General features: G+C 45.4%; 2 protein-coding genes across 5 annotated transcripts in view; one reads left to right on the top strand and one right to left on the bottom strand.

Annotated features, from left to right (window-relative positions):
- Positions 1-23707, top strand: part of tp53bp1 (tumor protein p53 binding protein, 1) — a 40258-nt gene that overhangs the window by 516 nt on the left and 16035 nt on the right. Inside the window, exons 2-16 of one of the 3 annotated variants that reach the window (XM_071400947.1) lie at positions 6381-6601; positions 7642-7729; positions 9673-9721; positions 10072-10139; positions 10354-10482; positions 10741-10801; positions 11715-11890; positions 12064-12190; positions 13796-13890; positions 13987-14174; positions 15136-16567; positions 17729-17845; positions 18243-18428; positions 19223-19289; positions 22608-22700. In XM_071400947.1, coding sequence (XP_071257048.1) covers positions 6419-6601; positions 7642-7729; positions 9673-9721; positions 10072-10139; positions 10354-10482; positions 10741-10801; positions 11715-11890; positions 12064-12190; positions 13796-13890; positions 13987-14174; positions 15136-16567; positions 17729-17845; positions 18243-18428; positions 19223-19289; positions 22608-22700 — 3059 coding nt within the window. In that variant the 5' untranslated portion in view covers positions 6381-6418. Of the gene's footprint in view, positions 1-6380; positions 6602-7641; positions 7730-9672; positions 9722-10071; positions 10140-10353; positions 10483-10740; positions 10802-11714; positions 11891-12063; positions 12191-13795; positions 13891-13986; positions 14175-15135; positions 16568-17728; positions 17846-18242; positions 18429-19222; positions 19290-22607; positions 22701-23707 lie in introns of those variants that run through there. The other 2 variants (XM_071400948.1, XM_071400949.1) reach the window with 2 other exon arrangements.
- Positions 2992-5602, bottom strand: LOC139575716 (uncharacterized). Of its 2 annotated transcripts, none has more exons than XM_071400954.1 (2): positions 5356-5602; positions 2992-4770 (listed from the first exon to the last, which is right to left on the bottom strand). In XM_071400954.1, exons 1-2 carry the CDS (start codon positions 5600-5602, stop codon positions 3062-3064), a joined length of 1956 nt encoding a protein of 651 aa, XP_071257055.1. In that variant the 3' UTR covers positions 2992-3061. The 2 variants fall into 2 exon arrangements, with proteins under 2 accessions (XP_071257055.1, XP_071257056.1); XM_071400955.1 differs by having other exon boundaries at positions 5441-5549.

Genomic DNA, 23707 nt, shown 5'->3' with positions numbered 1-23707 from the left:
TTTGATTAAACATTTTATGCATATATTATATATTGTTTATCAACGAAATTAGGCTATAAATAATATCAGCTCATGAGGTTGCATGCTGTCCAAGGACAACCCAAAATGTGTCTTCTTCATTGCAGGGGGAAGGAGTGTATTATGGGTGCCTCAATAATGTGCCAAAGATAGCCTACTTGTGATTGCTATTGAGTTGTACTGGGTCAAATAACCTTTCTGTGCTGCATGTAGATACACGTTTAAACAAATTTGAATAAACTATCTCAGCCTAAGCTATTCATTCCCATGCTACACTAAGGGAACGATCATATGCTGTTCTTTCTCAGCTGAGGTAGTTTATGAAGACTCAGAGTGCCAGTGGGTCAACTAGACTCAAGGTTCTCTGTGTTAAGATGTAAAGTCTAAAGACTTTGTTATAAATACTTATTTAAATAGTTGCCATAGCATCACTAATGGACTTGGTGTCCTCTGACAAAAAATAAGTGAGACATTTCACAGTCAATTCACTGAGGATGTGGGAATTTGTATAAAGCGTTTTCCTACATTCAAACATCAAGCCCTTTTCCGTGGCCTATCTTAGAATGAGATAAAAATGTGCCTATGGTAGCATTTTAAATGGAACCCTATTCCCTAGCCATTTCAGACACAGCCCATGTCTGGGTAGATGATAGTAGATAATATAGTGGAAACTATCAGTAGCCGTAATGTACCATCCTACATCTGATCCAATTGATTTCATTAGGCACACATAGGTAAGCAACTGCATGCTGATTACATACTTGGTTAGAGTTAAATGCTAAATGTCCTGGGTCCTGATGCATGAGAAATATTTTCTAATGCCCTACTTTTGTGAGGAACAGATTGTGGCGTCACCATAGAAACAGAGGGAGGTTAAAGTAGTCCTGAGTATCCATGGGACTGGTTTGATTAAAAAGATAGTTCACCTATGTCATGAAATTAAATGAAAAGAAGTCCATGTTAGGCGAGACAGCAATCCACACATTGATTTAGTTTACATAGCCAGGGCTGCCACGGTGCCACCGGCTGCAAACGTTGGCAATCTTTACCCCAAAAAACTGTCTGAGTGAATGAACTCCAGGCATACACGGTGTGTATGAGTTATTTCAGCTCCCTTATGGAAAGACTCTATGCACCTTTGGTTTCACTTCTAATGTGCTCATAATGGGGAGAGCCAGCAGGAATTCACTTCTAACGTGCTCATAATGGGGAGAGCCAGCAGGAATTCACTTCTAATGTGCTCATAATGGGGAGAGCCAGCAGGAATTCACTTCTAATGTGCTCATAATGGGGAGAGCCAGCAGGAATTCACTTCTAATGTGCTCATAATGGGGGGAGCCAGCAGGAATTCTCTTCTAATGTGCCCATAATGGGGAGAGCCAGCAGGAATTCACTTCTAACGTGCTCATAATGGGGAGAGCCAGCAGGAATTCACTTCTAATGTGCTCATAATGGGGAGAGCCAGCAGGAATTCACTTCTAACGTGCTCATAATGGGGAGAGCCAGCAGGTATTCACTTCTAATGTGCTCATAATGGGGAGAGCCAGCAGGAATTCACTTCTAATGTGCTCATAATGGGGAGAGCCAGCAGGTATTCACTTCTAACGTGCTCATAATGGGGAGAGCCAGCAGGAATTCACTTCTAACGTGCTCATAATGGGGAGAGCCAGCAGGAATTCACTTCTAACATGCTCATAATGGGGAGAGCCAGCAGGTATTCACTTCTAACGTGCTCATAATGGGGAGAGCCAGCAGGAATTCACTTCTAACGTGCTCATAATGGGGAGAGCCAGCAGGAATTCACTTCTAATGTGCTCATAATGGGGAGAGCCAGCAGGAATTCACTTCTAATGTGCTCATAATGGGGAGAGCCAGCAGGAATTCACTTCTAACGTGCTCATAATGGGGAGAGCCAGCAGGAATTCACTTCTAATGTGCTCATAATGGGGAGAGCCAGCAGGAATTCACTTCTAACGTGCTCATAATGGGGAGAGCCAGCAGGAATTCACTTCTAATGTGCTCATAATGGGGAGAGCCAGCAGGAATTCACTTCTAACGTGCTCATAATGGGGAGAGCCAGAAGGAATTCACTTATTACATGCTCATAATGGGGAGAGACAGAAGGAATTCACTTCTAACATGCTCATAATGGGGAGAGCCAGCAAGAATTCACCTCTAACGTGCTCATAATGGGGAGAACCAGCAGCAATTCACTTCTAACGTGCTCATAATGGGGAGAGCCAGCAGGAATTCACTTCTAATGTGCTCATAATGGGGAGAGCCAGCAGGAATTCACTTCTAATGTGCTCATAATGGGGGGAGCCAGCAGGAATTCACTTCTAATGTGCTCATAATGGGGAGAGCCAGCAGGAATTCACTTCTAATGTGCTCATAATGGGGAGAGCCAGCGGGAATTCACTTCTAACATGCTCATAATGGGGAGAGCCAGAAGGAATTCATTTCTAACGTGCTCATAATGGGGAGAGCCAGCAGGTATTCACTTCTAACATGCTCATAATGGGGAGAGCCAGCAGGAATTAACTTATAACGTGTTCATAATGGGGAGAGCCAGCAGGAATTAACTTCTAACGTGTTCATAATGGGGGAGAGGCAGCAAGAATTCACTTCTAACGTGTTCATAATGGGGGAGAGGCAGCAAGAATTCACTTCTAACGTGTTCATAATGGGGAGAGCCAGCAGGAAGGAGATGAGGAAAAAGAGGCCATTTCATAGCCACCGACAGGTCTGATTGGAGTGCCATGTTATAATGATGGATTGCATTTAGGTTTTCTACCAGTGTCTCAAGCACTTCATATTCTGGGGTAACTCACCCCATCTATACAACTGCTATACAGCCTGTGACTAACCCTAACCTAACCCAGTGCCCTATCCACACATCACTCCTTCAAAGCTCCACTCTACCACATGTAGCCGATACATCAACCAAAGTTAAAATATACATTGTCAGTCATATTATATTTTTTACTCCCAACAAACTGTTTATTACAAGAAAATGCAAACATCATTACAGATATTGTGTAACCTAACTCTCCAGACAGAGGATCTCTTCTTCTTCTGTTGGGCTGTAGAAGGCAGCTGTGTGCTGTTGGGAGATCGAGAGGAATGAGGGAGGCGATGGCTGACTGGGCAAACTCTGATCCGTTAACACCTTCTCTATCATACAAAGGTTTCCTGAGAGCCCCCTCATCTTCCTGTCCTCCTTCCGAATGTTCCTGAGCATGCTGGTTATCTGGCGCCGGCACTTTACCCAGTCTTTACCACATTGACGCATGTCTAAACGGCGAAACTTGGTGGTGACAAACTGTCTTATGGCAGAAATTTTGTCCGGGTCCAGTTTGTTAAGGCCCAGTGCAGGAATGCCCTTGAGATTGCTGGTGGCGAGTTCACATTGGGAGAAGACCGCGTGTAGAAGGTATTGCACTGTTGCCCTAGGCGTCTGAAACTTGTGTGCAGTTCTAATTGTGCTTGCAGGAAGACGCACATTCCACTTCATGTAGCCCAGCCAAAGCAACTCATCCCTCTCTGTGTCTGTTATGCTTCTCTGAATTAGTTTGCCTGCAACAGGTGTCCTTTGAGCTGACAGAGGAGTCTTCTGCAAAGGCTCAGCAGTGGTTTGGCTGCCAGGCAGATGGTTAGTCATTAGGTGGCTTTCTACTACGGCTTTGGCAAGCTGGATAGGTTTATCCTTGGGGACATGAATTGGCAGCCTGCGAGAGACATTGGTCACTTTGTCTTGACTAGCCAAGGGGCTACAGATTTCTATTTGGACCTGTTGCTCTGCTTCCTTAATTGACATTTGATCATAGTTCACCTCAACCTTCACAAAACATGACTCCTCAACCTTCACTGAACATTGGTCGTTGGTTTTGGCAAGCTGGATAGGTTTATCCTTGGTTACCTGACTTGGGGGCCTGGGGGCTACCACTCTAGTGAGTGACATTGTGTTGACTATCTGGATGGGTTTATCCTGAGCTAACAGACATGGTCGCCTGGTGGCCTTCATGATGTTGTTATGCTGGGTAGGTTTATCCTGGGAGACATGGGTCACTTTGTCCTGACTAGCCAAGGGGCTACAAAGTTCTATTTGGACCTGTTGTTCCTCTTCCTTAATCAACACTTGATCATAGTCCCCCTCAACCTTCACAGGACAAAGCTCCTCAACCTTCACAGAACATGTCTTATGGAGGTTGAGCTCCATAAGACATGGCTCCTCAACCTTCACAGGACAAAGCTCCTCAACCCCCATAAGACATGGCTCCTCAACCATCCCAGTACATTGCTGGTTCATACCATTTTGTTTAGCCATGCTTGGCACTTCTCTCACTGTATGCGTTTGATTGTCTCTGTCTGTAAAGGTGTCAACAAAGAGAGAGGATTGAGATGCGTTCTCTTTGTAAAAGTCTCTCTCCATCCTGAGATTGACAGCTTCGACTTGCAGAGCATCATGCCTGGACTGCAAATCATTTAAGGACTTCCTCAGGACCTCACACGATACACAGGTGCCCAGGTCCTGCTCTTCAGTTTCTTCTGTGGTGTCAGCATAACTGTCCCTCAGGTCAGCACCTCCAACCTCACTCAGGTCAAGGCACTTCTTCTTCACTGCCCTGTCATAGCTCTGCATGTTTCTTTTCCCTTCTGTCTGAGCTGTGTTAGGACTCAAGGCATAGTCCTCTGGGCGAAGGAAGAGGGATGGGGCAAAGTCAGGGTGGTCCGGATGTAGGTTTGGTTTCTCTGAAATATGAACTCAAATTAGATTTCAGTCTCTTCAGACAGACACTTAAATTATTGCACTGGAAATGTGGTGTTCTATGCAGTTGCCTGTAAGAACTGTCTTTGACAGTTTACCGTACATCACTTCCTTCATAAACTCTGTAGCTTGCTAGATCATTGTCGGGAACCCAACCACTGTCATAGGGAATGCATCAAACTGACTGGCCAGCAGATCGACCAGCTTGCTTACAGCTGCACTAGAGTCGGACAAGCTTGTTTAGATTAGAAATGGCTTGGATAATGTACCTCAATCCAGGGATGCGAAATTAGTTGTTCTCTGAATTATCCCATTATCCCAACTGTTACACAGAGAAGATTGAACTGCTATTTTTTTGTTGCATTTGTTCAATCTGTAACAGTAACATTTGGGATAATGGGACAATTCAGAGAACAACGCATTTCTCATCCCTGGATTGAGGTATGTTTTCCAAGCCATACCTCACCCCGCCTCAATTGTCTTAATCTACACCGGAAGCCTGTCCTACCCTAGCGTAGCTGTAAGCAAGCGGGTAGGATCTGTTGGCTACGAACTGACCATCAACTTACTTAAAACAAAGTGCCTCCCACAAATGCGAGAGGAGGTAGTAGGGTGCCAGTCGTTTCCCATTTGGAGTACCAATTTACCACTCACACGGGAAGGCAGATCTGGTTCGGGGTCTTCTCTCTTCACCATTTGTATCCAAGTTTTCCTCTGACTTTGAGCAATTTCGTTCTGTCCAGTAGGGAATCGGAAAAACCCTAACCCTCCTCCTTTCCGATATTGGGCCTTGCACCCCCAAACACAACATTGCATTTTGAAGGTCCGTAGTTAGTTGTTCAATTCTGAATAACGACGTCAACTAACTAGCATTAGATAGTTAGCTAAGCTATAGTATGTTTATGCCAAATATTTCCCCTGTGAATGCGTTTGCGTGTTTCCGATTTCGAAGTTCTGCTGCCAGAACAGCCTTGTTTACAAATGTTACGATTTCGTGAAATATAGCTAGCTGTTGAGTATGAAGCTAGTAGTTTTGCTGTTTTATGTTTTACTCAGCAAGCGTCTCAAACTGTTTTGGTATGACGACAGAGCCAGAAGCGTCCCAGATCAATCATAACCATCCTTATGTGTAGTTTTACCGCGAATTTGGAGAAAGGGGGATGGGCTAATGAAATTATTGGGCTAGTTGTTGGACCACCAAGGTAGCTAACTATGCCAAAAGGACACCAGCTCAAATTGTAGTTGCAATCGTAATTATGAAATATTATTTTTAGCAAACTCGCTAGCTAAGTAAATCAATATTATGCATGGCTGTTTTTTTATGGACTAGCTAACTAGTTGGCTCAACGTTTTGCTCTCAGTCATGTGTTGTGCTCTCACTTCCTAAACGTAGCTAGGCTAACTCGTTACCGGTAGCTAGCTAGTTAGACTAGCAAATTCTGTTGTGGTCTTCTAACTAGCTATTTATCGGAAAGGGGACTGCAAGTCCATGGCACCACACGGATGGATTCAGTTGTATTATATTGATCATCTCTGCCTAACAGTCGGGCAGTTGTTCCTATAATATCTGCCTTCGTTCTTTGTTTTGGCGCAGCAGCTACGCTACCTGCTGTCCTTGCATGCCATAATCCGATGGATCCTAGCGGAAGTGACCTGGATTCGAGTTTGCCCCATGCAGAGAACCCGTGCCTGATCGTGGAGGACTCCCAGCCCGACAGTGCGGCACTGGAGGACGACCCGGACAGTAGCTACCGCGCCTTGCTCGCCCGTCGCTTGTCCAGCCTGCAGCCCGCCACCTCCCACAGCCCTGTACTGGTGAGTAGCACGGTGTAGAGACAGCAGGAGGTAACGAGTGAAGATGGGCTTGAACCAGCAACTGTTGTTATGCGGAGCAACTGTGGTTACAGTTACAGTAAACCTGTGCCAAATGATCCATGTCTACTGGCATGAGTAGAACCGTAGATGAAGAGAGAGAGCCATAACGTTAGATTAAAATATCTCTAGGATATATATGACTGGGGGCTTAGGAGGTTGCCAATCGGTAGAATTACTTTGCCCTACTTGCACCAATGTCACTTGATGTATCCATAATTCTATGCAAAGATGGTCATTTCTGACTGCAGCGTGGGAATTGGGAGAGTAGCCCCCGAGGACAGCCAGCCAGAGCAGGGCTTGAACCAGCGACTCAGAGGGCAAGTACACTAACGTTGCATCCTATAACATAAAGGTCTAGAGATCTTTTGAGAGGCGGGAATATGCTTTCCGGTCATACAGGGAGGGGAGACGATAGGGGTATTGTTTTTGTCAGTTCCTCCTAGCCTGGTACCAGATCAGTTTGTTTTTGCCCACTCCATTGTCAAGCAAGAGAGCAGAAATAGACTGTCACCCAGGCTAAGTTCCTCCTACTACCTTAGAGCAGGAACAGACGGGCACCCAGGCTAAGTTCCTCCTGCTACCTTAGTTTGTTGTCCGATGACCTCAAAGGAACTTTGGGGCATATCAACTTAGGTTGTGACATGACATTACTTACCTCTGTAAGTCTTTACCATTGATCTAGGACTGGTTTTGTTGTGAAACTCATATTCATTCATGTTAGAAGTGTGGGGATAACAGATCTCAAGTCAGTTGTCAAGAGCAAAAAATATCACTTGGCCCAATTTGAATCAATTTAAAATACATCCCTCCATCCTACCCGCCATGGAGTCAATACTGACACAATTGGATAGGTGACAGCAGGGTTTTCATCAAATAATCCAGTCATGTCAGATCAGTACTTGTCCTACTTCATGGGAGGGAGTGATGCCTGTTGTTCTAATATGAACAGGGCCACTGAATCCAGCCTTCTCTCTCCCCAGGAGCTGATCTCCTCTCCGGCAGGAAACCGATACTCCGAGACAGACAGCCAATCAGAGAGGGTCCAGAACAACAATCACAACGGGCCAGGTTGGTCTCTCAACCTGTGACCATAAAGGACAGAGATTGGATACCTGGGGCCGTATGTATAAGGCATCTCAGAGAACGAGTGCTGATCTAGGATCAGTTCCCCCCTCTCCATATAATCCTATTCACTGGGATCTAAAAGGCCAAACTGATCCTAAATCAGCACTCCTACTCGGATACGTTTGATACATACGACACCTCACCATTTGAAGCTGTGGTTCTCTGTATGTGACTGCTGTGATGAGTATCCTTGCCTGGAACCCGAAGAGTTGCATTGGGTTCTTTAGTGGGCTAATGCACTCTTATGGTGTGCAGGAAACTCATGTTCGAACCCTGTCGCTTACATGTCGCTCTCTTCTCTGTATACATCAATGATGTCGCTCTTGCTGCTGGTGAGTCTCTGATCCACCTCTACGCAGACGATACCATTCTGTATACTTCTGGCCCTTCTTTGGACACTGTGTTAACAACCCTCCAGACGAGCTTCAATGCCATACAACTCTCCTTCCGTGGCCTCCAATTGCTCTTAAATACAAGTAAAACTAGATGCATGCTCTTCAACCTATCGCTGCCTGCACCTGCCCGCCCGTCCAACATCCCTACTCTGGACGGTTCTGACTTAGAATATGTGGACAACTACAAATACCTAGGTGTCTGGTTAGACTGTAAACTATCCTTCCAGACTCACATCAAACATCTCCAATCCAAAGTTAAATCTAGAATTAGCTTCCTATTTCGCAACAAAGCATCCTTCACTCATGCTGCCAAACATACCCTTGTAAAACTGACCATCCTACCGATCCTCGATTTCGGCGATGTCATTTACAAAATAGCCTCCAATACCCTACTCAATAAATTGGATGCAGTCTATCACAGTGCCATCTGTTTTGTCACCAAAGCCCCATATACTACCCACCACTGCGACCTGTACGCTCTCGTTGGCTGGCCCTCGCTTCATACTCGTCGCCAAACCCACTGGCTCCAGGTCATCTACAAGACCCTGCTAGGTAAAGTCCCCCCTTATCTCAGCTCGCTGGTCACCATAGCAGCACCCACCTGTAGCACGCGCTCCAGAAGGTATATCTCTTTGGTCACCCCCAAAACCAATTCTTCATTTGGCCGCCTCTCCTTCCAGTTCTCTGCTGCCAATGACTGGAACGAACTACAAAAATCTCTGAAACTGGAAACACTTATCTCCCTCACTAGCTTTAAGCACCAGCTGTCAGAGCAGCTCACAGATTACTGCACCTGTACATAGCCCATCTATAATTTAGCGCAAATAACTACCTCTCCCCCTACCGTATTTTTTTTATTTTTTATTTTGCTCCTTTGCACCCCATTATTTCAATCTCTACTTTGCACATGCTTCCACTGCAAATCAACCATTCCAGTGTTTTACTTGCTATATTGTATTTACTTCGCCACCGTGGCCTTTTTTTGCCTTTACCTCCCTTATCTCACCTCATTTGCTCACATTGTATATAGACTTATTTTTCTACTGTATTATTGACTGTATGTTTGTTTTACTCCATGTGTAACTCTGTGTTGTTGTATGTGTCGAACTGCTTTGCTTTATCTTGGCCAGGTCGCAATTATAAATGAGAACTTGTTCTCAACTTGCCTACCTGGTTAAATAAAGGTGAAATAAATTTAAAAAAACATAGATTTGGAACATTTAGTGGGGTGTTGGTCACTCCTATAGCAAACTAATGTACCCTCAGAAACACTACAATTCCAGGCTGCTAAGTTAAGGGCACAGAAAATAGTAAGTGTGAAATGTAAACTCTGGTTTCAACCATTGCAGCCATTATCAGAGTAATAACATGCATATAGCCTATTGATAGCGCTGGTTTCTCTGTGATAACATTGAAAGCAGTTGATAGCATTTGTCTCCCCATAGCAGACATTGTATTCTGTCTTAAACCTATTGAATGTATTTTCTTTAGTCAACCAGGAGGAAAGTCAAGTCCTAGAAGTTTGCTCCAATACAAGGAGGTAGGTACTAGGATAACATTGTCACCAAGATGCAGTGAATTGAAGCGTTTGTAAGAGCATTGAGACAGCCAGCTGAGATGTTTGAGAAGTATGCTGCATTCCAAATGGACCCTGGCCCCTGTCTACTACCTAGACACTCCTGTAGATCTGAGAGGATTGGATAGGTGGACGCAATATGGTGACATTTCCACCTAGCCAATCAGAAGGCAAGATGACTCTATAACACTTATATCTTTCCAATCACCTCCAATCTACAGAGGTAGCTAGGTTGTAGGGGGCAGGCTAGGGGTCGGTTTGGAAATCAGCAATAGTCTGCTTTACGTTGACATCTTGATCCCTGAAACCATCAGGTGTGTTACAGAAGACATGGCCACGGAGTCTGGGGCGGACTCCACTACACACTGCGCCCAGTCTGAAGGTATGAGCAGTTTTTAACAGAGAAAGAAACAACCATCTGAGACATGTCTCTGAGATAATATACTGTAGCTGTGTACGTTTTGAAATGCTCCATCGATGCACTTGTTGGAAACATTATCTTTAGGCTGTGCCACTTTTTCGTCATCACCACATCAGTATTGCATTTCATGAATCATGATTTTGAGCTGTGCATGTTTATGTTGTGTGTATTTTAGGAGGAGTGTCCAAGTTTGATTTTCTGGAGCTTTCTGAGAGCCAGGGTCTGGGTGAAGTGGTGGGGAACAGTCAGGAGGAGGAGGGCCCTACTGCTGCCCAGACAGACAGCCAGAGACACAACAAGCCAGGTAACAATACTAAATTATCTTTACTTCTCTTGAGTCCATGGTTGTGTTTAGTAGGTGGAAAACCATTTTAAACTGGGAGAAACAGGGTGGTACTACCTGGGTCATATTCATTAGGCAACAAACTGAACTTCTGACGGAAATGTGCTTTTATTTCATTTTCTGTTGCAAAATGTTTTGCTACAGTGAATTGGACCCAGTTGAAATCTTGACCAAAGTGAAACATATTTTGTTGACTTGTCATTGTTTTGTTGTCACCAGGTGAACAGAAGAACACAACCAGGGGCTTGCCTTCAGGCAGTCAGGACAGCAAATCCAAGAGGTGAGAATATCCATCGGTAGGATGCATACCTACAAGATCATATTTAGTCATAAAGCCTCCGTGTACCACAAGGGCTCGAGAGTCAAGCTTTAAAGGTCCAGTGCAGTCAAAAACATGATTTCCTATGTTTTATATATATTTCATCATTATCTGGTTTGAATAGTACTGAAATTGTGAAAATTATGATAATGCCCTTTTTGCGTAAGAGTTGTTTGAAAAGGCCGCCTGAAATTTCTGCCTGTTTTGGTGGGATGGAGTTTTCACCTGCCTGGTGACATCACCAGGCGGTTAATTAGTTAATAGACCAATAAGAGTTCCAAACCTCTCTGCCATTAACAGCTAGTTTTCAGTTTCCCCCTCCCCGACAGTCCTAGCTGGGAAATAGCTTTTTTCTAATAAGCTATTTTTGTTTCTTTTGACCATTTTAATTGAAAACATTCACAGTAAGATACTTAATTGTTACCCAGAAATGATTAGATAATCGGATAAAAACGGCTGCATTGAGCCTTTTAATAAGAAGGGCTGAATCTGAACATGAAAAGTGCACACCTTAATTGGAAGATTCACGTGAATCCCACATTGATGTTAGTGGGACATTGGTAGTCATTGTATAAAGCTAGGATTCGGCCCAAAAATGATCGATCCATACCTCACAGATTTACACATGCTAGTTCTGTTGCTCAATCCCAAATCGACTCCTAGACGATATCTTATGCACCTGTGGAGCTCCGGGAAGATTTGATAGATGTAAGCAATATGGTAATTAGTCTAACTTGCCCAATAGGCTAGGTGGAATTTTCACCATATTGCTTTAAACATCAACTTCTCTCAGATCTCCAGAAGTAAATAAAAGGTCTAAGCGTTGATTTGGAATTGTGCATTAGTTTAATAAAGTGTCTGGTTCTTGCCCCAGGTCGGAGGTGAGCTCTAGCAGCTCGTCGGAGCCCCTGGGTTGTGCCGGCCGGGAACTGAGTGTCCAGGCTTTGCTCCACTCCCAGGGCCTGCAGGCCTCCGAGGACCAGGATCCCAAAGGGGACGACTCTGAGCTGCTGTCCTCTCAGGAGGACCTCTTCAACACTGACAAGACAGGTGGGCCATTCATCTATCCACCCATCCAAACTATCTGTCTGTGTTATAAAAAACAAGTGTAGTCTGTTGTTCACAAAACTATTTGAAGGCGAGCAGTCACAACTGTAATCAACAGTTGACATGAACAATTGATCACAGAATTAACAGATGATAATGGAGTTCTCTCTCTCTAGGCACAGGGGTGGACAGCACAATGTCAGAGCCAGAGAACGAAGGCGTGCCCACCCTGACCCCCGCCCACACCCTGCGTCTGCTGCACCTCTCTGGGCAGGGCACCCTGGTGCAGGAGAGCCTCTCTCAGTAAGACCTCTCTCACATCAACACTATACTGCACACTCCCACTGAGTTGCAGGGATGCAAACTAGTCACCTTTCGGTGAAATTCGCCGTTTTGAAGCCAAAATAGGTGACCTCCGTGAATCATGTAGATCCGTTGAGAAAAGTTTGGGGGGGGGGTTGGATCACTACGCGTCCCCTGAACGAGAACGAAGAGGTGACGTTAGGCGAGAAGCCTGACCACGGAGACGGGGGTGAGAAGGTGATGAAGCGTACTTCATGAGCTGTAACCGAAAAACAACTGGCATTTGTTAAGTTTGAGGTGAGGGAGAAAGTGTGGTGGAACAAGTATTAGTATTGTTATGTATCTTGCTAGCTGGATCGAATTATCCGTTAGCTAGTGTTACCTTTCTTGCCTCCCCTCCAGACCGTAGTCAGGACGGCTCAGGGGAGCCTTCACTTGCTAGCTCCAAGGCCAGTGCAATTTATGGATGCTCTGGGGTAATTCCCACATTTGGGGATCTTATCCTCTACTAATGACGAGTTAGCCTGGAATTCTACAGAAGTAGTTAGCTTTTATTAAAACTTGTACATTTGAGGTAGTCCGAATGACAAAATAAAATAGTGGGCAAACGGAGCAAAACAGTACGGCTACATCCCCGTCACACACAATTGCATTCAAAACCGAAAGTTAACTTACTACGTTACCCATAATGCACTTCTGTGTTTTAAAGCTCTACCCCTACTTTTTGAGTTTATGGTATGAAAATTTGCTTGCTAATAAAGTCAGACGGCTAACGCTAGCTAACATTAGTAACCTAACCAATTCGCTATAGTATTAACTGATATTCGACTCCTTGCCGTTCCTCAAATTATAACTCGTTAGTTGCTTACTGGACCCTGGCAATCTGTGTGAAATGTTAACGAATGTTTCCCCTTTACAGTATGTAGTTAATTTTCAGAATGAATATAGAGGTGAAAGGAACACTGCACACTTTCCCTCTTTCACTCTGCTGGCACATTGTAGAACAGAAGTCCACAGGCAGAAAGTGTACAATGTAATAATGTGCAGTGTAGCCCAAAGATATAGTTTTTGTTGTGTTGAACTTGACAGTAACACGTGTGTGTGAGGGAGGATTATATATTTTTTTACTCAGTGAACATTATTTTTGCACACTTAGCCTTGTGCACTTGATCGATGTATATATTGGCCACTATAATAGAGTAAATATATAATGCCTGTTTGTTTCATTTTATTTCTACTTTAAGAAGTTTTTTCCCCCAAGTGCAATATTTATACTGATCATGTAGATCATATTCTTTGTTGTTTTTAATTAGTTAACCTGCATTTCCCCCTGGCAGGGATTTTTTTTGCATGTTTCAGTGCAAAAAAAAAAAGTGTCACCTTTTTGGGCCCTCACGAGTTTGCATCCCTGGAGTAGTTGCCCTGTTGTTTGGGTTGGCCTGGGTTGTGTTCAATAGGAAAAACTGTGTTCCAATTGGTCAAGTTGAGGTAGTACTTTACCATTTCAAAACGTTTTGTCCCTACCGAACACAACCAGCGATTCTGTTTTGTCCTCATCAGAGGAAGAATGATTGTTGCATTCATCTTTGCCTTCTCTTCCTATAGGAACTCTGTTGACTTTGTAGCACCCACCCAGGAAAATTTGAGCCAAACACCTTTTATCGTCCCCAATTCACCGACAGGACAAGAAAATGAACTGGGTAACTAAACTTTCTTTTATCCAGTTGACATGTCAGTTGTTTTAGTGTCTATTCTGAAAAATAGAACTCAGTGATAGACTTCTGGTAACCCCGCAGGTGCCGACGAACCAATGGACACGTCTATGCCTCCGGAGGACCAATCGGATGGCAAGGAGGAGGAGCCAATGGACATGGACCCAGCTCCTAAGTCACACCCCTCGGCATCCACCCCAGTATCCCAGAACTCCCCAGGTTTTGTGTTGGAGAGGACCCTCTCTCTGCCTACCCAGCCTGAGTTCTCTCATGTATGTATCTTTAATCCATTGACCAGATAGTGGGGGGAAAATAGATTCAATTAGCACTGAACTCAATGGCCGTGTCCAGCTACCCGTTTTTGCGTACTAAATAGTAGGCTGTTTGGGAATGTGAAAAATATCATGTTTTATAATGAGTAATTTCTAAAGTGTAATTTGCTTTAAATGCCTGGATGTCATACGCATGGCTTTTCATATAGTAGGAACTCAGACCAATGTGTGTTTGACAACAGCTGATAATCATGTAAGGGTTTGGGCTGTACCAAAATGAAAGAATGGTGGGGAACAACCAAATTGTGCATTAGATGACGTCTTCTCAGTATGGATGAGCCTAGTATTATTTTTTGACAGTTTAGTCATTTAGCAGATGCTCTTGTCCAGAGTGACATACAGTTAGTGGATTCATCTTAAGATAGCTAGGTGGAACAACCACATGTTTCCTCAATAAAGTCTGACACACAGTATGTTATGTGTTGCTTACGGCGTATGTTTTTACAAAACAGTTTGTTCTAAATAGTATGATTAGTATATACTTTTAGAAAGTATTAGGCAAGAATGAGGTGTTTACGTTTTTCAGTACACAACTTTCACCTTTGAATGTAACTATATCCATATCTTTTTTTATAAAAGTTCTAGTCGTTTAGCAGACACACTTGTCCAGAGTGACTTACAGTATTGAGTGCATACATTTTCCTACTTTTTTTCCTACTAGTCCCCTCGTGGCAATTGAACCCACAACCCTGGCGTTGCAAGTGCCATGCTCTACCAACTGAGCCACATGGTACCACATAAATGGAGACCAGGGACCTACACTTATCTCTCTTTATTCTTCCCTTATTATGGATTATGTTGGTTTATTATGAGGATCAAGAATCTCATTATTCAATCAGGTTGAGTCCTATAGGTTCATAAAACACCATCAATTTAGTTTCTTCTTTGTCCCTTTCCAAAGGATGTATTTGTCCCAACCCAGAGTCAAGAGGCTGGAAGCAGTAGCATAGCTCCACAAGAGACGCACAGCAGGAAAGTGACATCATCATCATCCCAACCCACAGCACTGGATTCAAGCTCACCCAAGATGGCCGCTGCACCCGCCCAGTCCAAAGCACCCACAACAACTGACCGAGAACAATCTGTGACTGATTCTTTCCAACTGGAGCTGTCTGTGAATACTCAGAGCTGTAGTCTGGCCCAGCAGGCTTCCATGCAGGCTGGGGGGAAGGATGTCGAGGAGGACAGTCAGGCTACACAGATAGAAGAAGGTCTGGACGGACCCCTACAGATAGACACCAGTGACTCTGTGATTTCACGTAACAGCCAGAAGAGGGAAAGTAACGGGGTCCCCTCCGACCCAAAAACACCTGCTATTTTGCCAAAAGTTCCTCAGGTGCCTGACTTGCTGAAGACTAGCGGGGAAAGTACCAGGAGAGAGGAATGTAACACTTCACAGAAGTCTGACACGCACAAACAGACAACCTTGAATGTACGCAACGTGAATATAGGTGACGATGGTATCAATGTGACCAAAACAGATAGTTCTCAGAAGCAGGATGCCAAGGCCTCTTCCCCCTCTCCCTCCTCCCAACAGAAGCTTGAAACCATAGACTTATTCACCCCTAGCAGCTGTGTGCAGGAGACGCCTTCTTCCTCGAATAGCGCTCCCTGTAGTTTGGCCTCCCTGTCTCAGTCTCAATCCCAGTCTGTTTTCTCACAGATGTCTCACGTGGGCTCAGTGAAGGCTCTCTCGCCGAGTCCAGGTGTTTGTGTAGACTCCAGAAGAGATGGAGGAGGAAGGAGAGAAGCAGGAGGGGGAGTGGGAAGCCCGACGAGCTCACAGAAAAACCAGGACCCGTCTAAATCCATACAGTCTTTATCGCAGGAGCGTCGAGGCACTGCTACCAACAGCCCAAAGGAGAAAAACAAAGCAGATGAAGAAGAGGAAGAAGGGATGGAGGAGGGGGGAGAGAAGCAGCAGGACAGCACGTTGGGGCCCGAGGGCTCAGGCCTCTATCTGTCTCTCTCTCAGAGCCAGGTGCTTTCTCCAGAGCCCATGGAGGAAGAAGAGGAGGAAAAAAGAGGGAAGTTCTCTGTCTCGCACTCCAGGAGCGAGGGAGGAAGAGGAGAGGAGGAGAGCTGCAGCAGCATCATTGTTCTGGAGGAGAGCAAGAGGAGCTCCCAGCTACTGGAGAAGGAAGTGAAGTCGCCGTCGAACATGGGCACGTCTCAGCCAGTGGCAAGCCGGCGGGGGTCAGTGTCGTCCTATGGCACAGGGTCACAGCTGAAGGACACCCAGCTGGTACCAATCGGACTTGCCCAGGTTGAAAAGGAAGGGTCTAGGGAAGCAGAGGGGCTCCGAGACAAGAGCCTCAGTGACAGCTCTGGAGGTGAGAGGCCTAGATGCCTGTGGAGATATCGGGTGACTCAATAGCATTTCCTTGATTCCTTGTGTCCTCTCTTCTTTCTTTCCTTCTCAAAACACATTGTAGGAAAAGATCAGAGGGGAGGAACCTCAGACCTTCTTCCCTCACTTCCAATGCGTTTTGAGGAGCGAGGACACAAGGAAACGAGGAAAGACTATTAAGAATCCATGAAGTAGATAGAAGTTTGTTTTTGTCCAATATATTGTGTGTAGACCGAGGTTGGGGGTTGGGGGGGTCACCAGGGGTATGTTTGAGATGGGGGGGTTGGGGGGGAGCACCAGGGGTATGTTTGGGATGGGGGGGGGGTTAGGGGGGCACGAGGGGTATGTTTGGGATGAGGTGGAACACCAGGGGTATGTTTGGATGGGGTGGTGGGGAACACCAGGGGTATGTTTGGAGTGGTGGGGAACACCAGGGGTATGTTTAGGATGGGGTGGAGCACCAGGGGTATGTTTGGAGTGGTGGGGAACACCAGGGGTATGTTTGGAGTGGTGGGGAACACCAGGGGTATGTTTGGGATGGGGTGGGTCACCAGGGGTATGTTTGGAGTGGTGGGGAACACCAGGGGTATGTTTGGGATGGGGTGGTGGGGAACACCAGGGGTATGTTTGGGATGGGGTGGTGGGGAACACCAGGGGTATGTTTGGGATGGGGTGGTGGGGAACACCAGGGGTATGTTTGGGATGGGGTGGGTCACCAGGGGTATGTTTGGGATGGGGTGGTTTGGAATACCAGGGGTATGTTTGGGATGGGGTGGGTCACCAGGGGTATGTTTGGGATGGGGGGGGGGTTGTTCAAAAACGTGTATTTTTGCTTATTGATTTAACAGCTTTTGAAGTGATTCAATAAATAAGTACACCTCCCCATGTGCTTGCTTGCTGACCACTGATAGCTGAAAGACTTGATAGGTTTTCATCTAGTTGCTTTCATGTGTCCTAGTCCCTTCAGATCAGTGGCCATGAAGGGAAGGCGGTGATGAAAGACTCAGCCAACTCTATTGAATTCAAAGTGTTTTGTCCCTGCAGTAAATCCATTGGGTTACCAGGACTATATAAGCCTGTCGTCATTTCAGTCTGTTCAGAGATCGTAATGGTTTTTGTTTGTATTAATATTTGTCCTCTGCAGAGATTCCATTCCACTTCACTCTCCCCAAAGAAGGCGAGCTGATTGGCCCTCCTGTGAGTGCCACTCCCCCTCTGATCAGCCAATTGAAGCAGACACCGAGACACAGCACTCCGATTGGTGGGTTCCTCCCCCTCAAGAAATACTATCAACTGGCTATCTCCATAGCCAGCTTTACCATGTGAACTGAAGCAAAGTATTCTAACCACCAACCTATATAGTCTCACACATCACTTCACACTCACTCTCTATCCCACACACACACACTCGCCATCACACTCACTCGCCCTCATACATCAACACAAACTCACCCTCTCTCTCCGATTCACCCACTCAGGCACACACACACACGTACTCTCTCTTTGTTGCACCCACCTCCTTTACACAAACACAGTTGTTCTCCCAGTCACCTCACCTCATCATTCCAATATCTTGGTTTACTAGTAGAATCCCCCAGAGGCTCTAATCTGAGCCAGATTACACCGTGGTGGTCGTCGGCTCTTTTTGTTTTCCTCAGACATGACTTCCTTCTCTGAGAAGTCCGCGGCGGTGGGTGACGTTTCCACGGAGATGGCGACCAGCGAAATCACGGCGGGGGAGAGTGGCGAGGACACGGCCGAAGGGGCTGATGGGAAACTTAGTTTGCGGATGAAGCTGGTGACCCCTGTGGAGGAGGGCAGCTCAGAACGCTTCAGCCTGCAGAGTAAGAGCTGTTATAGGCCGATTATTAATGTGTTATTACCACGTTATTCAAAGAACAGAAATAGGACAGCACTCTGGGAAATAAACTTAAATGGACATTTTTATTACCGCACGAACGTTTGGGGTATGAGCTCTTCAGCGTGCAAGGCAATGGCAATCAATGTCACAACAAGACCACACAGGTGGGCGTAATTCTAAATGCCAGTCAGTACTGGCCCAGTGGAGAACCCAGCAGAGGGAGTTGTGGGGGAAACATGACAATCAAATAAAGATCCACAATACAAAGACATTATGATGTCATTACCTAAGTGTTTGGCCTGTTTAGAACATGCAAAAGACAAGAAAAATAACATTCCTCATTCAGGCCTGCTGGGTTACCACGTTATTACCACTGGAATAGGAATTATATCTGTTGTAATGGTTTATATTCCAATGCCTGCTTATAAACATGATACGACCACGTATGTGACCTTTTTGTTTGCCTATGGATGTTCAAGACATCTGTATGTTATTTTCTTATGAATCTGTGTGTTGATACCATGGAGGGAAATGTGACTATCTTTCAGATGGTTCAGTGGTCCATAGAAAATGCAAACAGCATCAAACAACATCCAACAACTGTGTACATAGAATGAACAGGGTTTCATATGACTACTGAAGCGTCACATTTCTATACATCAATGGATACATCTGCTGACTCTCACACCTTTACTGCAAGAAGAGACGTCTCAGTTTGTTGATTTCTTTTGTTCAACCCCCCAAAAGACCAAATTAAACACTTTCTTTTCCTCCCAGAGCCACCGCAATCAGACGAGGAAGGCTCTGTCTCCAAGGTTACCACCGTTGTCAAGGCTGTAACCAGGTAACCCGCTTTGGTTTCTATGCAAGGCAGCCCGATTTCAGACTTTTCCCCCTGCCTGGGATTTGAGCTGTGTCCCAAATGGATTCCTACATCTCATTATCACGATTCAGCTTCATTTAATATTATTTTGTTTACATTTTAGTCATTTAGCAGACACTCTTATCCAGAGCGGCTTACAGTAGTGTGTGCATACATTTTCATACTTTTTTCATACTAGGATGCCTTTTTGTTCACAACTCTGTACCCCAAATAAGAGCACTGTTGAGAATATCATAGAATAATAATGTATATATACAAAGATGCTGAATACAGTATGTTACAACTGTCAGTGAATGATCATGGCTGACATTTGCATATATTTAAATGTATTTACATATACATGTATTACCTGACTTCGTCAGGTCATTTGGTTTCCATGGTTTGTATCAAATCAAAGTTTATTTGTCACGTGCGCCGAATGCTTACTTACAGGCTCTAAAAAGAAATAAAACAACAGTAAAAAGACAGGCTATATACAGTAGCGAGGCTATAAAAGTAGCGAGGCTACATACAGACACCGGTTAGTCAGGCTGATTGAGGTAGTATGTACATGTAGATATGGTTAACGTGACTATGCATATATGATGAACAGAGAGTAGCAGTAGTGTAAAAGAGGGGTTGGCGGGTGGCGGGACACAATGCAGATAGCCCGGTTAGCCAATGTGCGGGAGCACTGGTTGGTCGGCCCAATTGAGGTAGTATGTACATGAATATATAGTTAAAGTGACTGCATATATGATAAACAGAGTAGTAGCAGCGTAAAAAGAGGGTTTGGGGGGGCACACAATGCAAATAGTCCGGGTAGCCATTTGATTACCTGTTCATGAGTCTTATGGCTTGGGGGTGAAAACTGTTGAGAAGCCTTTTTGTCCTAGACTTGGCACTTCGGTACCGCTTGCCATGCGGTAGTAGAGAGAACAGTCTATGACTGTGGTGGCTGGAGTCTTTGACAATTTTTAGGGCCTTCCTCTGACACCGCCTGGTGTAGAGGTCCTGGATGGCAGGCAGCTTAGCCCCAGTGATGTACTGGGTCGTACGCACTACCCTCTGTAGTGCCTTGCGGTCGAAGGCCGAGCAATTGCCGTACCAGGCAGTGATGCAACCAGTGAGGATGCTCTCGATGTTGCAGCTGTAGAACCTTTTGAGGATCTCAGGACCCATGCCAAATCTTTTTAGTTTCCTGAGGGGGAATAGGCTTTGTTGTGCTCTCTTCACGACCGCCTTGGTGTGTTTGGACCATTCTAGTTTGTTGTTGATGTGGACACCGAGGATCTTGAAGCTCTCAACCTGCTCCACTACAGCCCTGTCGATGAGAATGGGGGCGTGCTCGGTCCTCCTTTTCCTGTAGTCTACAATCATCTCCTTAGTCTTGGTTACGTTGAGGGATAGGTTGTTATTCTGGCACCACCCGGCCAGGTCTCTGACCTCCTCCCTATATGCTGTCTCGTCATTGTCGGTGATCAGGCCTACCACGGTTGTGTTATCTGCAAACTTAATGATGGTGTTGGAGTCGTGCCTGGCCATGCAGTCGTGGGTGAACAGGGAGTACAGGAGGGGACTGAGCACGCACCCCTGTGGAGCTCCAGTGTTGAGGATCAGCGTGGCAGATGTGTTGCTACCTACCCTCACCACCTGGGGGCGGCCCGTCAGGAAGTCCAGGATCCAGTTGCAGAGGGAGGTGTTTAGTCCCAGGATCCTTAGCTTAGTGATGAGCTTTGAGGGTACTATGGTGTTGAACGCTGAGCTGTAGTCAATGAATAGCATTTTCACATAAGTGTTCCTTTTGTCCAGGTGGGAAAGGGCAGTGTGGAGTGCAATAGAGATTGCATCATCTGTGGATCTTTTTGGGCGGTATGCAAATTGGAGTGGGTCTAGGGTTTCTGGGATAATGGTGTTGATGTGAGTCATGAACAACCTTTCAAAGCACTTCATGGCTACGGACGTGAGTGCTACGGGTCTGTAGTCATTTAGGCAGGTTGCCTTTTTGATCTTGGGCACAGGGACTATGGTGGTCTGCTTGAAACATGTTGGTATTACAGACTCAATCAGGGACATGTTGAAAATGTCAGTGAAGACACCTGCCAGTTGGTCAGCACATGCCCGGAGCACACGTCCTGGTAATCCGTCTGGCCCCGCAGTCTTGTGTATGTTGACCTGTTTAAAGGTCTTACTCACGTCGGCTACGGAGAGCGTGATCACACTGTCGTCCGGAACAGCTGATGCTCTCATGCATGCCTCAGTGTTGCTTGCCTCGAAGCGAGCATAGAAGTGATTTAGCTCGTCTGGTAGGCTCGTGTCACTGTGCAGCTCGCAGCTGTGCTTCCCTTTGTAGTCTGTAATAGTTTGCAAGCCCTGCCATATAAGACGAGCGTTGGAGCCGGTGTAGTATGATTCAATCTTAGCCCTGTATTGACGCTTTGCATGTTTGATGGTTCGTCGCAGGGCATAGCGGGATTTCTTGTAAGCTTCCGGGTTAGAGACCCACACCTTGAAAGTGGCAGCTCCCCTTTAGCTCAGTGCGAATGTTGCCTGTAATCCATGGCTTCTGGTTGGGGTATGTACGTACAGTCACTGTGGGGACGACGTCCTCGATGCACTTATTGACAAAGCCAGTGACTGATGTGGTGTACTCCTCAATGCCATCGGAAGAATCCCGGAACATGTTCCAGTCTGTGATAGCAAAACAGTCCTGTAGTTTAGCATTTGCTTCATCTGACCACTTTTAATAGACTGAGTCACTGGTGCTTCCTGCTTTCATTTTTGCTTGTAAGCAGGAATCAGTAGGATAGAGTTGTGGTCCGATTTACCAAATGGAGGGCGAGGGAGAGCTTGGTACGCGTCTCTGTGTGTGGAGTACAGGTGATCTAGAATTGTTTACCCTCTGGTTGCACATTTAACATGTTGATAGAAATTTGGTAGAACTGATTTAAGTTTCCCTGCATTAAAGTCTCCGGTCACTAGGAGCGCCACCTCTGGGTGAGTGGTGAGTGCTCATCCTTTTACCATGCACAGTTGAGTTGACACTCGGGTTACGAAAGTAGTTTTGAATTGGCTGGGGGGTTGCTGGTGTCAGTATCCTAGATGCCGACTCCTGCCGTTTTGCCTTCTAGTAAGGGACTGCTCAGGGTGTCTCCGCGTGTGTGTCTCAGGAGGTTTGGTTCTAGTATAAAGACACATTTCCGTTCTTCCCCAAGGAAATGGAGAATACTGCATTGCAAGGCAATTTCATGACATACTATTGGCTTGTTGTATGACCAGTGTCCCTGTCCCCCTGCCCAGCCCCTCTGTGTTCAGCAGGGTGAGGGAGACCCACAGACAGGTGATGGAGGACCAGGCCGAGGCCCATCCCAGTGACCCTGGAACCCCTGTCAGGTAAACAACGTGTATGGCCTCTGACATGGGTTGTGTTCATCAGGTCACAGTGTGGCACAACATTCAAAAATGTTGCGCAATGCAAACCTAAAACAAGCGTTTTTTAGTGGAAGAATTTGGATTGTAGGCTACCTCCCAGTTTCGGGCTGATCTCTTCGGTTGCATGCCTGCTGAACACTTACCTCATGTCATTTCTGATAATGATGATGATGATAAGGATAGTTATTTTCAGCACGCCTTCGAAAACGAACGTTTGTCTCTGAACATTTGGTGCCAACCTGAAGTATAGTTCCAGTTGATTCCCAGTATATTAGCTCCCCCTGCTGGCCGAAATGAGAGCCTAGTAGTAACACAAGCCTAATGTCTATAGTGGCCTCCGAGTACCCGTTCTGTTTTAAAGTACTGTAAAACTTCAATTAAACGTAGTCTCAAATAGCAGCTTGTCCATTTTAAAAGCCGGGCAGTGGCACACATTTCAGCAAATATACGCCTGTTTCAAATAAACGCCTGTTTCAAATAACCGCTGGGTCTAAATTAATTGTTTACGAGGTTACGATGACTTATTTACAAGGTTTCATGTTTGATTTGTTACATTGAATAATTCAGTAATGACTAGAAAAAGTTATGTCAGTCCTCTGTTTTTATCAGCAGTAAGAAACTGCTAGCCGTTGGCTGCTAACAGCTGAGAACTGCTAGCTAACTGGCAAACACAAAAACAGTCGACTTCTGGAGTACAGAACCCTAGAAATCGGCCAATCGCACACTAGTGGCGAAAGTAAGAACTGCCAAAATTGCACAGTCAAATAGGAGAATAATTATTGTCAAGGAAAAGTTTTTTTTCTCAAAATAGAGACAGAAATGTGACAGTGTATAAATGATAATACATTAGTGCAGAAAATGAAGAACATTTATTAAAATGGTAGAAGTGAATTAACTATGCAAGTGAGCAAAAGCTGTGTGCATTAAGGAAATAGTTGTTTAGCTCAAATAGACGCCTGTCTCTAATA

This window comes from Salvelinus alpinus, chromosome 5 (genome assembly GCF_045679555.1).
Source record: "Salvelinus alpinus chromosome 5, SLU_Salpinus.1, whole genome shotgun sequence".
NCBI classification, from domain to species: Eukaryota; Metazoa; Chordata; class Actinopteri; order Salmoniformes; family Salmonidae; genus Salvelinus; species Salvelinus alpinus.
Note: the sequence above shows the minus strand (reverse complement) of the source record. Positions and strands in the feature narration are given on the sequence as shown.

Bases quoted from the DNA above. Each gene is read 5' to 3' on its own strand.
- LOC139575716 (XM_071400954.1), bottom strand. From the start codon at position 5,602: ATGCAATGTTGTGTTTGGGGGTGCAAGGCCCAATATCGGAAAGGAGGA. The intron at 4,771-5,355 runs GTAAGTTGATGG...TTCATATTTCAG, and splicing joins TGGGAGGCACTTTGTTTTAA to AGAAACCAAACCTACATCCG.